The sequence below is a fragment of the Crocodylus porosus genome, unplaced genomic scaffold (assembly GCF_001723895.1).
Source record: "Crocodylus porosus isolate Cpor-Errol unplaced genomic scaffold, CroPor_comp1, whole genome shotgun sequence".
Lineage (NCBI taxonomy): Eukaryota > Metazoa > Chordata > Crocodylia > Crocodylidae > Crocodylus > Crocodylus porosus.
The window spans coordinates 3454010-3467046 of record NW_017728936.1 but is presented as its reverse complement, the minus strand read 5'-3'; the positions used below and the strand labels follow the sequence as shown (position 1 = coordinate 3467046).

General features: G+C 43.7%; 1 protein-coding gene across 4 annotated transcripts in view; it reads right to left on the bottom strand.

Moving 5' to 3' along the window:
• The window catches only part of FLI1 (Fli-1 proto-oncogene, ETS transcription factor), a 112288-nt gene extending 100643 nt beyond the window's left edge, over nt 1-11645 (bottom strand). The window contains exons 1-2 of one of the 4 annotated variants that reach the window (XM_019546980.1): nt 11246-11645; nt 9201-9309 (exon numbers count right to left, since the gene is read on the bottom strand). In XM_019546980.1, coding sequence (XP_019402525.1) covers nt 9201-9266 — 66 coding nt within the window. In that variant the 5' untranslated portion in view covers nt 9267-9309; nt 11246-11645. Of the gene's footprint in view, nt 1-9200; nt 9310-10245; nt 10267-11245 lie in introns of those variants that run through there. The other 3 variants (XM_019546979.1, XM_019546977.1, XM_019546978.1) reach the window with 3 other exon arrangements.
• Nucleotides 11646-13037: the final 1392 nt, after the last annotated feature.

The window sequence follows — 13037 nt, the reverse complement described above, 5'->3', positions numbered from 1 at the left end:
CCCCCTCGCCTGTCTGCTTCGCGATCCAGGGGGCTGCAGCGGAGCCCCCTGAGAGCACCACATCTGGATACTGCTAGCGGGGTCAGGTCCCCCTATGCCTAGGGCCACAAGAACTGGAGCTCAATTAAAAGAAATCATGGTTAACCCCTTGCTGTCCTTGTCCCTCCGCCGCCTCCTTCCACTCCGCCCCACTCCACTGCCACATCGCAGGCACTAGCAAGGGAAGGATGGGAAAAGCCCCGCATGGTTTCCTTTCCAGACCAGCCTCCAAGCACAAGCAGCGGTGGGAGCACACCACGGAGGACCCCCAACACTTAGGAAAGACCAAGCTGCATTAGCCACTGCTCTCTTTTGATGGAGGGAGGGAGCGGACGGCTCCATAAACTGGAGCGAAAACAAAACCCGCTAAAACGCCCCCCGTGCATTAAAACCGAGCTGCAAATGGCCTCGGCGCTGTCTTCGCAAAACCCGCTTGTGATCCTTCACGAGCGCAAGGATGTTAGCAACCAGCCCCGCACACCTCCGAGTTGCTTTTGCGTTGCATTGCGGAAAAAAAAAAAAAGAAGTGAACTATGACCCCGAAGCGATTACTTTAAACTTCACCCTCGAAATTAAGCACGTTACATATTGCATCTATCGTGTAGAAACAGTGCTCCTCTTCCCCCCTACCCCCGTGTCGGGTCCAAAGCGTTGCGTGCAGCCCCAGGAGACAAGGGAAGAAGTGAACTTGCAGCATTATAGCAGAGGGGCTGAACAAGGTATGAACCTCCCCCCCATAATAATCCAACAACTGCAGTTTTCCGTCATTCCTTTTGCTAAAAAACCCCCAAAACCTGAAGGTATGGCAAACTTTGGAAACAGGCTGGAATATCCATATGCTTCGCTTGCCAAGCTCTGAATCATCCCAGGTGATTGCTCAGGACTTCAGCTTAACTGTTTAATAGAAGAGGGACGAGGAGAGAGCAACCTCAGACAGCAAAGGTTGTAACAGCCTCCACAAGCTCAGGGGTCCGCTGCTAAGAGTAATGCATTTCCCAATGAAATGCTTACGCACGGCTCTGATAAATGTGTGCAACTTTTAATCCGACGCTCGACTTTTTGATGCATATGTATATATAGTGAAAGAATTATGATTTGTTTAATGTGGTTACTACCAGACATCTGGAAAAATTATTTGATGTTGGCAGCTACAAGAGTTTTCACCCTGACAGAAGATTTCAAATGTTTGCATTGAGACAGGCTGGTAGAAACCAGTTGCTCATCTCCCTCTCATCTCTCGCTCAAAATACACTTGTGAATGAAGCTCAGCTCTGCTCCAGAGGGTTTAATGAGTTCAATATTGATCGCAGCCTCTTCTTTTTCCTGCCCTTTACTCTTCAGTTGACTAGCACGGACCAGAGGAGTGTAACCCCGTTGAAATCAGGGAGGAGCCCTCAGCATAGACTTGCTCCCTAGGACGTAGCTGAAACCATCCGGCACGAAGTGGGTTAAGGCTGGAGTTCAATGCCAGCCCTTAGCATAGGGATACATCCGCAAATGTGTATGTTTTGTGTCTTTGGTACATGATTATGGTCACAGCTTTAAAAATACCGATTTGTTCTGCAAAGATGAGTCCGTTACTGGGGCCTCAGCTGCAGGTTTCACCCCTCTTTAGGGTAGGGTGTCGCTTTAATCCCGGTGCCCATCGCCACCAGACAGCATCACCCTATGTTCTGGCACATGATATATTCAGTTCATTATTTTGTATCAAATTAAGTAACTAAAGAGAGTAACAAACCAATTAACACCCCCCACCCTTTCCCTTGGCTCTCTAGCTAGAAAGTGGCCCGTTTCCCAATCACTATGTTACAAGTTCCTCTTTTGCTATTTTTTATGTTAAAACAGATCTTCCGCCTAAAGCTGCATCTGCAAAAGCCAGGGATTGATGGGCTGCAGTTCTCATAAGGGAACAAGCTCCCACTAACCTCACTGGGAGTTTGGAAACTGAAACTGGGCTCCGAGGTGCACTCCCTCCACTGCAGAGCAAAGAAAAGACAACGTCTTTTAAAATGTGCAAAGCATGAAACCCAAACCTAGGGCATGCTCCCAAGGCAGGACTCAAAGCAAGGCACCCAAGCTCGGCTCGCAGCTGCAATGATCAAACCTGGCTAGCTGGAGCCCTTCCAGCTTTGCAGCAAGGCAGGGGACTGCAGGATCCGTTCCCCTGCTCCCTATGTCTGGGTCTGGAGAGAGAAATCTTTGATAGTGCAAGTTCCTAAAAAGTTATGTAATGCTAATAAATACTCAAATGAAATCTAAGGTCTGTGGAGAAGATACAGGTAGCTTTCAAGCTACAGCCCAGTCGTGCAGAGAGGTAGTGAAGCTGTCTTGGCTAGTTTTATTTGAGTCCCATGTCCCAATAAACCAACCCTCCCCTCCCTCCTCCAGCCCCCCTCCTCCCCCCAATTATTGAAAAGCCAAGCACAAAAAAACAAAAATACTGAAGGCCAAAAAAACAGACTGCAGTGCACCAGCTCCAAACGTCTGGCCCCTCGCTTGAGGCCATAATTAATTTGAGATTTATTTTTATTGGAGAACCCAGTCTCGTCTGACCTTAGCCAAACAAGACTTCAGCTAGACCCTTGATGCGCTTGAATGGAACAGAATATTTCTCTCTAACTTCTCTTCAGGCGCCCGTGCCTGCTTTGAATTTGTTCCTCAGACTTCATATATTTGGAGATTTGAAGGAAAGATTTAAAGCATTTTTCCCCCTTAGCATCTACATTTTTTTTTTTTAACATAGTGGTGGGAGAGTGTAGAGGGGGGTTGGAATACAAAATACATAGGAGCTTGCATATTTGGGGGGAGGGAAAAAGGTGTTTTTTCTATACGTTCAGGAAGAATGGAGCTTTTAGAAGGTCAGTAGAGTTAGTGACTTACAGAGGGGGGTTTGGTTACTTGAATTCTGGTGTCTGGAAAAGCAGGAGTCTTTGAATGTAAAAGCTTGTCCCTTGTGCCCTAAAGCCTGGTTTATTTTAAAAAAGCCTCAACATGCTACACTTCCAGGATAAACAATGTTTCTTCCACCCCCCCTGCTTAAATTCAAATGATACCATTAAGGTAAATCATGAAAGCAACAATGAGAGTTCTTTCCCACACACTTGCATTTTGTAGGGATAAAATAAAAAGCAAGATGCACATAAATTGGGAAAAGGGGGGAAAATCTAAATGTTCTGTAATAAAAGGTAGGTGCAAACAAGAATTAAATCCTTAAGCTCTAAGTTGTCATAACGCATTAAATCAGAGACATACTAAAATATAACACTTGGCAACATTTCTGCCTCAAGAAATGATTGTAAAACAGAAAGATTTGGTATTTACTAATATTAATCAGCACTAAGCATGTGGATGACATCAGAGTTCATTTCCAGCTCCCATGCTCATGCACGTCTAGAATTTTTTTTCAGCCAAGTTCAAATATCTCCTTGCCTGCAAATCTCTTGCAATCCCCAAGTCTCCTAGAGGATACCTGTTCCTGTCTTCCTGGGCTTGGCTGGGGGTGGGGATTGATAACTTTTGCTGGAAGCCTGTAGTTTTAAAACACAGTACAGAAATGGCCAAAGCACTAACAGACTGAACAGGAATAATGCTGGGATGACTGAGCCTTCAGTCCATGAACTTTTTTCCATTTCTCTGAGGATAAAGGTCTGCATTCAAACTTTAGTGCGCCACAGTTCCTGTGTGCTCCCCAGAAATACATTTTCAGCATTCACGTCTCACTGCACACCTGTATGAAATATTCCATTGTTGGGCCACCTCAATACACATTTTTATAACGAATGCACTGACTGCAGTGTTTTCCCTCCACAGACTCATTTTGCATGAACTTCTTAGCACCGTCCCTTTTGCAAACATTTTAAAACACGTTTTTACGCTGTCCCAAGGATAGCCTTTGGCTCCTAGCGTTGAGCAGGATATGATAACATGTCAGTGTCAGTGTCAGTGTTTGTCAATAGTTTTAATATTTTCCTCTCCAGTGAAAATGTCAGTGTTTTGGCCATTAAAAAAAAAAATCTCTCTTTAGGCTTCTGTAAACCTTCCAGGAAGAGGGAAACCAAGAACAAACCAAATATTGTTTCCATCCACCCAGACTATTTTGCCTTCATGAATATGCTTCTTTGTATAGCACCACAAACATTAAAAAAATGGATTTTCATAGAGCCATAAAGCAAGAACTTCTGCACTTAAACGATGGTTCCCTCCTCCCCATCTCATTTAGATTGGAGCAAGGTCCATTTTCAGGCTTGGTTAAAATCTGTCAAGGAGCCTAGTTTTTTTGCACAAGCATCTGAAGTGGAATATGCATATTTGCTCTGTGCATATTTCATAAATGTGGCCACAGAGTATAGAGTGGGTGAATAACTAGGGGCTGGGCTGAAAGTGCTCTGCAAGAACTGCCAGGGCTGTCTTTGCTTGAAAATGAATTTGGTTGCTATAGGTTCCAGTTCATTAGTCTGGCTGCTTCTTTGGGGGTCAGACAGGCTGGAATGGTCTGAGATTACCATGTGCTTGTACTGATGCTATTCCTAGCTTGGCGCAGTGGTGGATGACACACTAGCATTTTCTGTGCCCAGTTAGGACTCAGCAGTGCTACCACAGACAGTTCAAATATCAGAAGACAAACCAAGGCTAACCCAGGAGATTCACTTAGAGAAACCTGAAATGAGTGCTAAGTCCACTATTTTAATCTTGTGCATGGTACTTTTTGCAATTATATCAGAAAAAGAGCAGGACAGTAATTCTCCAGACAAGTCTTACCACCCGTATGAAAAAACAAACTCCTAAGAAAAGTTGGAAGGAGACTTTGAGAGAAGATGCATCAGTCTTGAAACTACACGGAAGGTTGTGTCATCAAGAAGTGGAAGATGAGAAGAAGGAACTTATTCTAACCATCTCCCCCAACACAGTTGTTTGCTGGTATTAAAGCCAAGCTGGGTTATATACTCACTCAACCTGTCTGACCTCCTGCATAATATAAGCCATAGGGTTTTTTCACCCAGTGATTCCTGTATTCATCTCCTGTAGCTGACATCTGTTACTGGAACTTCTGACAACATCATGTCCCTGTCCTTCACTCCTTCAGTGATCTCAGTCATTTGTGGGGAGCAATGGCTATGTTATGTGCTATCCTGCATGGCACAACCAATGTTAAGCTCTCTCTTTCAGAGGAGGAAAGTAAACCTCAATGTTCAAAGCTCTGTGGCTGAAAGCAAAAGCAGTGGCTTTTTTGTTTAAGTGGGAAGATGATGGAGAGGGTAACTGTGGCTGGATTTTTTTTTTCTGTTGCAAAAGAAAAGGAGAAATACTAATGAATCTGGCATCTAAAAGCTATTCAGGCATTGCCTTGATGAACATGTAAACCCAGCACTGACAGTGTGGTAGGAAAATGAATACTGCTAACAGTCCAGGGGAGACTATGTACAATGGTAATGGTAACATGTAGTATCCAGAGCACATGTTGCTTTGCTGACATCCTTAACACTTTCCTTATCCATACAACTAAGATTCCAATGCCCTTTTTAAAATTTAATTTGCTAATTGCAATACATGTTTAATTCTCCGAATACTTTGTTTAGTTGAGATTAGCAACTCTGATAATATTCTGATCAAGAAGCATCACAATGGCATAAAAGGATACATATATATTCATTTGACTAAAATGAAGAAAACATTCAGAACCTATAATTAGCTTATAACTTTATTACTAATAATTATGCTTGCCTGCCACCTTATCCTGTAAAAAAAAAAGATTGTGCATAGGTGAATAAAAAGCCGCCCCCCCCCCCGAGCTTACTTAGAGGTTTATAACCATACTATGGATATATATTTCTCTATTCAGATGTGTGCAAATACTTGAAAGGACACATACTGATATACACTAGAAACTCTTGATATAAATTTGGAATACTGCACAGAAATCTCCTAAATTTACCAGTGTGATTCAGTGTAACTTACCCTCAGTAAATCAGGCGATATAAAAACTCCAGCCTACCCCTCTTCCAACCGTTCCCCCCTTCCAATCTGCGCCCTTCCATTTTCAAATGCCTGGAGTTAAAAATGAGAATTGCACTGTGACCTGAAGCTCATGCTATTTAAGTTGCTTCAGACCAAGGGGTGGGAGCAGCAGATTCATGGAAGCCAGGCAGCCCTTCCAAAGAACATCCTGCCAGGAGCCCCCCTCACTATGCCAGTGAGCTCCAGCTGTGACACTGAAACATTTATCTTTATGAGTTAAGTGATGAAATTTTAACGTAATGCTTATATATCTGGTATGTGTAGTAAAAAGCCTCCATAAAATGTTGGACCCATACCCACTTTTCTTCTATGTGCAAGTAGTCCCATGACTAAAGTGTAAAAAAGGCAATGAGAATTTGACCTTTTTTTTAAAAAAAAAAAAGGCTTCCCAACTAGTTCTGCCACCAACTCTTCTCTCTACTTTCAGAGATATGAAATGTGATGCAGAAATTGTTAAAAGACTTTCCAGAACCTCCTGCTTCCTAGACACGTGCTGAAACTACTGGGTAGCCATCAAGAGTAGGCAAGTCACTACCTGGTAATAATACCTAGCTCTTAGAAACACTTTTATCAAAGGATCTCCAATTACTTTACAAAGGTCAGTATCATTATCCCTGTATTACAAGAGGAAACTGAGATATACCAATATGAAATAACATGCTCAAGGGCATTCAGGAGACCAGTGGCAGAACTGGTCTCCTGAGCCCCAGTGCAGTGCACTAGCCACCAAACAGTAACACTTCTCCTACCAGTGAAAGTCATCTATGGTGATTGTTTTAATGGTGAAATCCTGGCTCCACTGATATCAGAGAGAGTTCTGACATTGACTTTAGAGGAGCTAGGATTTCATCCTCTGTATTGAATAGTTAAACCCTAATCCTGCTTTTGTATAGCCTTCATTTGTGCCACTCCATTAACTTTCAATGGAGCTACTGATGTAAATAAAATTAAGCGTGTGATTAAGTATTTGCATCATTAGTGGCTATTTGCTTGATCTTAACCCTTTTGAAAAAGGAGCTTTGGATCAATTCCTTTCTTCAGTCAAATCCCTGTTGATTTTTTTAGATACGGAAACAATTTTTCCCTGCTGACCTTGGTGAGTATGTTACAGGAAAATACCAGACAAGAAAATAACGGCAGCTTGGTAATTAAGAGATGTCATAAATGACTGTGAGTCAAGAAGCATCCAAGCCACCTATCTCTGTACTACTAAAGCAATGAGGAAGGTCCAGCCTGGAAGGTCTTTGTGAAAACTGGGACCTTACCTGAACAGAAAGTTGATCTCATGCAGTTAGTTATGTGTTGGTCCAGTCCATCCGTGTGTGCACATTAATGACTTGGGCCAAACTCCTGATTTTGTTGAATTTGGAAGGAATTTTGCCATTGACTTAAGTTGCAGCTGGATTTGTAAGCAGCAGACTTACCATGGGATGCTGAAGTGGCTTCACCTTTTAGTTGTGATCAAAACATGTGCAAGATTACCTTCTGCTTACAGGAGGAAGCTCTGAAGACTAAGTTAATGCTAAAGCCAGACATACACTACAGACAAATTTCCAGTCTTTCTTTGAGTTTTCAAAAGTTTGCTTTGATGATATTTGCATCCCTTTTGAAGTCATTTTCCATTAAGTTTCTATGATTTTAGGATTTGGTCCAAAGGCCACTGAATTTAAGGAACAACATTGTCGCCAGGAATGTTCACAGAAACACTGGGTTTTACATGGGTTTTGAAGAATATTCTCCTACCATGAGAACATTTCCAATTCAAAGTATTTGCTCAAGAAAACTGGCCCTAAAAGTTGCGCTCGCTTATCCATTCGGAGAACAGAAACAATACTACATGACTTATCTGTCATACCACAAAGCATGCCCAATACTCCCAACCGTTTGCACAAGCTACAGTTTGAGTATTATATGCAGGAATTATTCAGTGAATCATTTCAAATAATGTACTATCTGCATGAAAACTGCAGTCTGCTCATTGGTGACTGACAGAGGGAAAAAGAAGCAATATTCATGTAATAAATCATTTATTACAAATTATTCACCCAGCTCTAGTTAACACCCTCCTGTGTCCCTTCAGCCTGGAAGAGAAGAGTCTTGTGTTTTAGATTTTCTCTAAGTGCTGTGGCATGCAGGGTTTGCCTAAACGTGTAACCCAGATGTCCCAGGCTTGGTTTATTTACATTCTTGGGAACTGTTGTGGAAAAAAACTATATGATGTCAAATATAATACAGTGCTCAACTGAGCTATAAAGGGACAAGATTCTGCCAACCTTTCTTTGGCATTTGCTTTGGAGCGGGTAGAGAGAGAGACAGACAGAAATGACCCCAAAAATACAATCAAAGAGCCACAAATAAGACACACAATCAAATATTTGGAGGGCAGGTAATCACAGTTTTTGGCATTAGCCACAACCATTTGGATTAATTAGTCTGTTTGCTGGTGAAATTGCATGGAAGGAATGTTTGAGGAAAACCATGAGGAACAATTTGACATAAGTTCCAATATCCTATACCACTACCTGGGCCAGCAATCCACTTACTCAAAACTTGAGAGAGACAATTCAGTTTAGTTCTTTCAGTTTTGTTTTTTTCATTAAACTAATTTTGGACTCTCAAGAAGAGTACTTTACGTACCCACACAAACATTTTTGTACAATGAGCTTGGTGGTTTTCACAGCAGAAAAGTACAGGGATATTACAATGAAGTTTAGTTTTGGTTCAAGATTAAATGGCATCAAGAAAAGCAGAAAATTGGAAACCAATTTAGGAAACCACTATGGTATAATATTGGTAGTATGCTACCACTATCATACTGGTTTCAATCAAGCAAACCACTGCTATAATATAAAATCAGGACACTCCCACTATAATGTTGGTTATGATATGATCTAGCTAAACAAGTACCATTGTAATTCCGGTTATGATATAAAAGAGGAGACCATCATAATATTTTGTTCTCCCTGATGATTCATTTTTCAAGCTCTGGTGATCTGCCTAAGGACAGGTATGACCATTTTGGATCTAACCCAGCCCCCCACTGAAGTCAATGGGAAGCTTTCCATTAAATAAATGGGAATTGGATCAAACTCTGAAACTCATATAAATTATTTTGAATTTTGGAGGATTGTAATTTTTGACATTACCTGTTTAAAGATGCTGTCATGTCTTACCTTGACGTAAGACGAAGTGTCTGGTACTGTCTGAAACATCCTTATTTGCTTAATAGATGGATTAAAAGGTCCTAAATTTGACCTGAAATTTAAAAAAGTAAAAATAAATACCAGGAAATACACAATAACTCTGTTTTGAAAAAATTAGAACTAGTCATAAAAAAATCAAATAATATGATGAAATAGATTCAATCTGGGTGTTGCAATTACTTTTCCAAGGAAAGGATATTGGGAAAGTAATATCCAGGGTTTACTTTGTACCGTTTAACTAGGGTTTTCAGAAAAAGGGCCCTCTTCAACTTTGGCAGGGGGAGGGAAGCAGGTTTGACATTTGATTAACTGAATTTCTTACCCAACAATTAAAAGCCAGGAGAAATACCCATGTTTTCATGTTGAGACTAGTTAACCCTATTGACTTGTACCAAGGGGTTTCACTTGGTTAAATGAAATGCAGTTGTACTTCTTGACTCATTGAAACCAGGCTGGGTCGTAACTGTGCCGGCCTGTATTGATTTAAAGAAGCTTGCCCGCAAAAAAAAATTAAACAATTAATTAAACTAGCAAACGGAAGTATGCTTTTTAATGAGGGGGGAAAAAAAACCCCCGCAGCCCCACAGGTTGTCCATTGGGAGGGACAGTGCCCTTACATAGCAGGAGAGCCGGGCTATGTGAAGCCTGTGCCAAGACAGGTTATCTGTCACGGTTTGTTACATCCTGATTTCACCATGCCCAGGGCTTTCCTAAAGTCATCACGGGAGCGATTTAGACTGTAGCAATTAAAAGATGGTAAAATATAACGGATGGAGAAGTTTGCAATTAAAAAGCAACAGCAGCAGCAGCAAACCGTAGGTGTTCCCATGACATTTGCAATCACATTAAAATACCCAGCCAGCAAACTACCCATCCACTTACCCCAGAGGCCCTTATGCCCCTTAAAAATTGCTAAAAACGATAAGCCAACTCTTATCACTCCACCTTTATCCGACAAAGTCTCTCTTTTTTTCTTTTTTTTTGTTACCTCCGACATGAATTGTTGCATAACTCACATTCCCATTGTCGGGTAGAAAATGCATCTGAGCCAGACCTCTGCCCACAAGCACCAGTGTGCGCTATACAGGGGCACAAGGAGTTGTGCAAGAAATGCATCCCTCCGGGAAGGCTGTAAGAAAAGGCTGGAGGATTATAACTCTCCAGTTTATTGCATGCACGCAGGGAAGGGCTCATCCCCAGCCCTGGGGTTGTCCCTGCTCTGTGAATAAAGCAGCGGTGCAGAAGTGATGTCTCCCAGCTCAAGTGCAACCCTTCCCCGACGTGCTTGGCTGCTATTCCAGCCCCTCTAATTGCCCCCCCAGCCTGATTAACCTCCCAGGAACGAGCTATTCATCCCCTCTCCCATTCCCCCGTCCACACCGGACAGCACCTCTGTGCCCGCACAGCCCGTGCTCCCAAACAGCTGTTGATCAAAAAAAAGGCAAATAAAATGTTCTTTATCTGCACGGAACGCCCTGGGTTTTGGTTTGGTTTTTTTGGGTTTTTTTTTGTTACTGATTTTTAAAGCATTTATTACGAGGCCAGCTGGCATGAAAGGGCCACTGATCAGAGACTCCGCAATGTGTTTCTGATAAGCACAATTTTCCCCCTCTGTCCTTCCCCCAAACACATTCCAGCTTCTTGGCTTCTGAACTTGCAACAGGGGGAAAAGCCCCTGCGATGAGAGACAAGGGCTCTTCCTCGACTTGTAAATGGTCTGGGGTCAGAGACTCCCCGTACAAAATGTCCCTGCCTCCAATTCACACTCCCTCCTAATCCCCCCCGCCTCTAAATTCGCACCTCCTTGCATAATTATTTAATCCAAATTAAAAAAAAAAAATGCATCTGGATCTTGGGATTCAGCTGTGGGTTATTCCTCGAGAACTTTACCCTGCCAGCACCACTTGGAGTATAAAGGGGGATCTCTAACCTGGGTTTCTTTTACCCCGCTGGGTTATTGCCATTATTGTTTGGTAAAAAGAACTCACCTTTTATACCCTTTCCCCTCAACCAGTGGAAGAGCAGTTTGTAAAGATCCAGGGTGAGACCAAAAATAAAATCCCCACCAGTTCTGTATGATAATCCCGCTGCTGCAGTTTGGCAAAGGAGAGATTAAGCTGGCTAGATCCAAAGCAGCGCTGGAGTTAAAGTTCCCCAGCCCATCCAGACAGTCTGCATCAACCAGGCATATCCTCAGGGGGCTTCTGTAATGCTCTCAGCTCCAGTGTGTGCTTTTCTTTCCCTCTCGTCTATCCCCTCTAATTTTAATTTGATTTCCGTTTTCCCCTTATCAATATTTCAGCTGCTCCCGCTAATTAATCATTGTAATGTGACATCCTCGCCTGTCACAGCCACCCCAAGACCCTCCCTTGTGCTGCTTGCAACTTTGAGGAATTAAAAAAAAAAAAAAAAAAAAAAACCAAACAAACCCACAACCTTCTTGAAATCCATGCACGTATATTGTTGAGGAGTGAAGCCAAAAAGAGACGCTGAGTGGAGCTCAAGTGCTACTTTCAGCCCCCTTTTTTAAGGAAAGGAAGTTTCAAATATCCGTTTTCAAATCATCGTTCCTCAGCTTGGGCATTTTGGGGGGGGGATCCTACCTTGTTACCCCCTTTCCCCCCGAGCCCGATCCGGAGGAATCGCGCCAGTGTCCCGGGGCTGTACACACGCACGGGGAGCAACCTACTTGTTTTCGGCTCGACCATTTAAAGCGCCCCGCACCAACGCCTTCACATCTTCGTTATTTATTTCTGCTCACGTTTGCAAGGGGGGAAACAACAAAATCCGGAAGGAAAATGTGTGCTTTGTGCTGCTGGGGGCGGGGGGAGGACAGGAGCGACCGCCAGCAGCACCCGACTCGGCCCCGTTGGGGGGAGACACCAAAACTATTTGGGACATTTCCTTCCCCTCCATCCCGGGTCTCCCTTCACCCCGGCTCCCAACATATTGAAACATTTTCCTCCTTAATAAGAGGAGCCCGGAGAGCGCGGGGGTGAAAGGGCAGCGCGGGAGCCGTGCTCGGAGCGCGGCGCAATTTACTCCGGGGCAGACGGGAGTGCCGCGGGATCCCCACGCCGCCCCACTGCTGGCCGCGGGACGGGGCCCCGGGACGGGTGGGAAAACGACGCCGGCTCCCAGTGTCGGGGAGAAAGGGGCTCCGGATCGTGACTCAACCGGGGACGATGCCCGCGGTCCTTGCCCCGCGCCCGGCTCGGCGTGACGCCACCAAGTCCTTTCCCACCCCTTGCACGCGTTTCCCCTTGTGGACTGCACACGCACGCACGAAAGAGGAGAGGTTAACTGCTGCTCGTTATTTTAAGCGGGGCTTGAAACCCATGTGAGAGTGGTAGCGTATGTATTTCCTCTCTTTCCCCCGGCTTTGCTTTTTTTTTTAGCACATCCTGACATCCGAGGAACACAGATTCGGGACACCCGCCCCCCCCCCCCCAAAGGCTGGGGGTGTCCCCAAAGTGTGGCAATACAGACCCCTGTAACCCAACCCCACAGTTGAGTCTAGAAACCCATGTGGCTACTTGAAGTCATCTTGGGAGCTTTACTAGCCCAGAAGAAAATTGCAGGCAAATTGGAACCAGCTGCAGGCTCAGAAAGGGGGGGTGGGAATCACCCCTAAGCAGAGAAAGTTGCAGAAGTTTTGTTTACACCAATAGCCTCAACGCAGACAGGACAGTTCAAGTTTTCCTCCACAAACTATAGGTGACTTTGTATGTAAGCAACATTTCAACAGTCTCACAGGCAGTGATCTTTTAAAGATGCCTA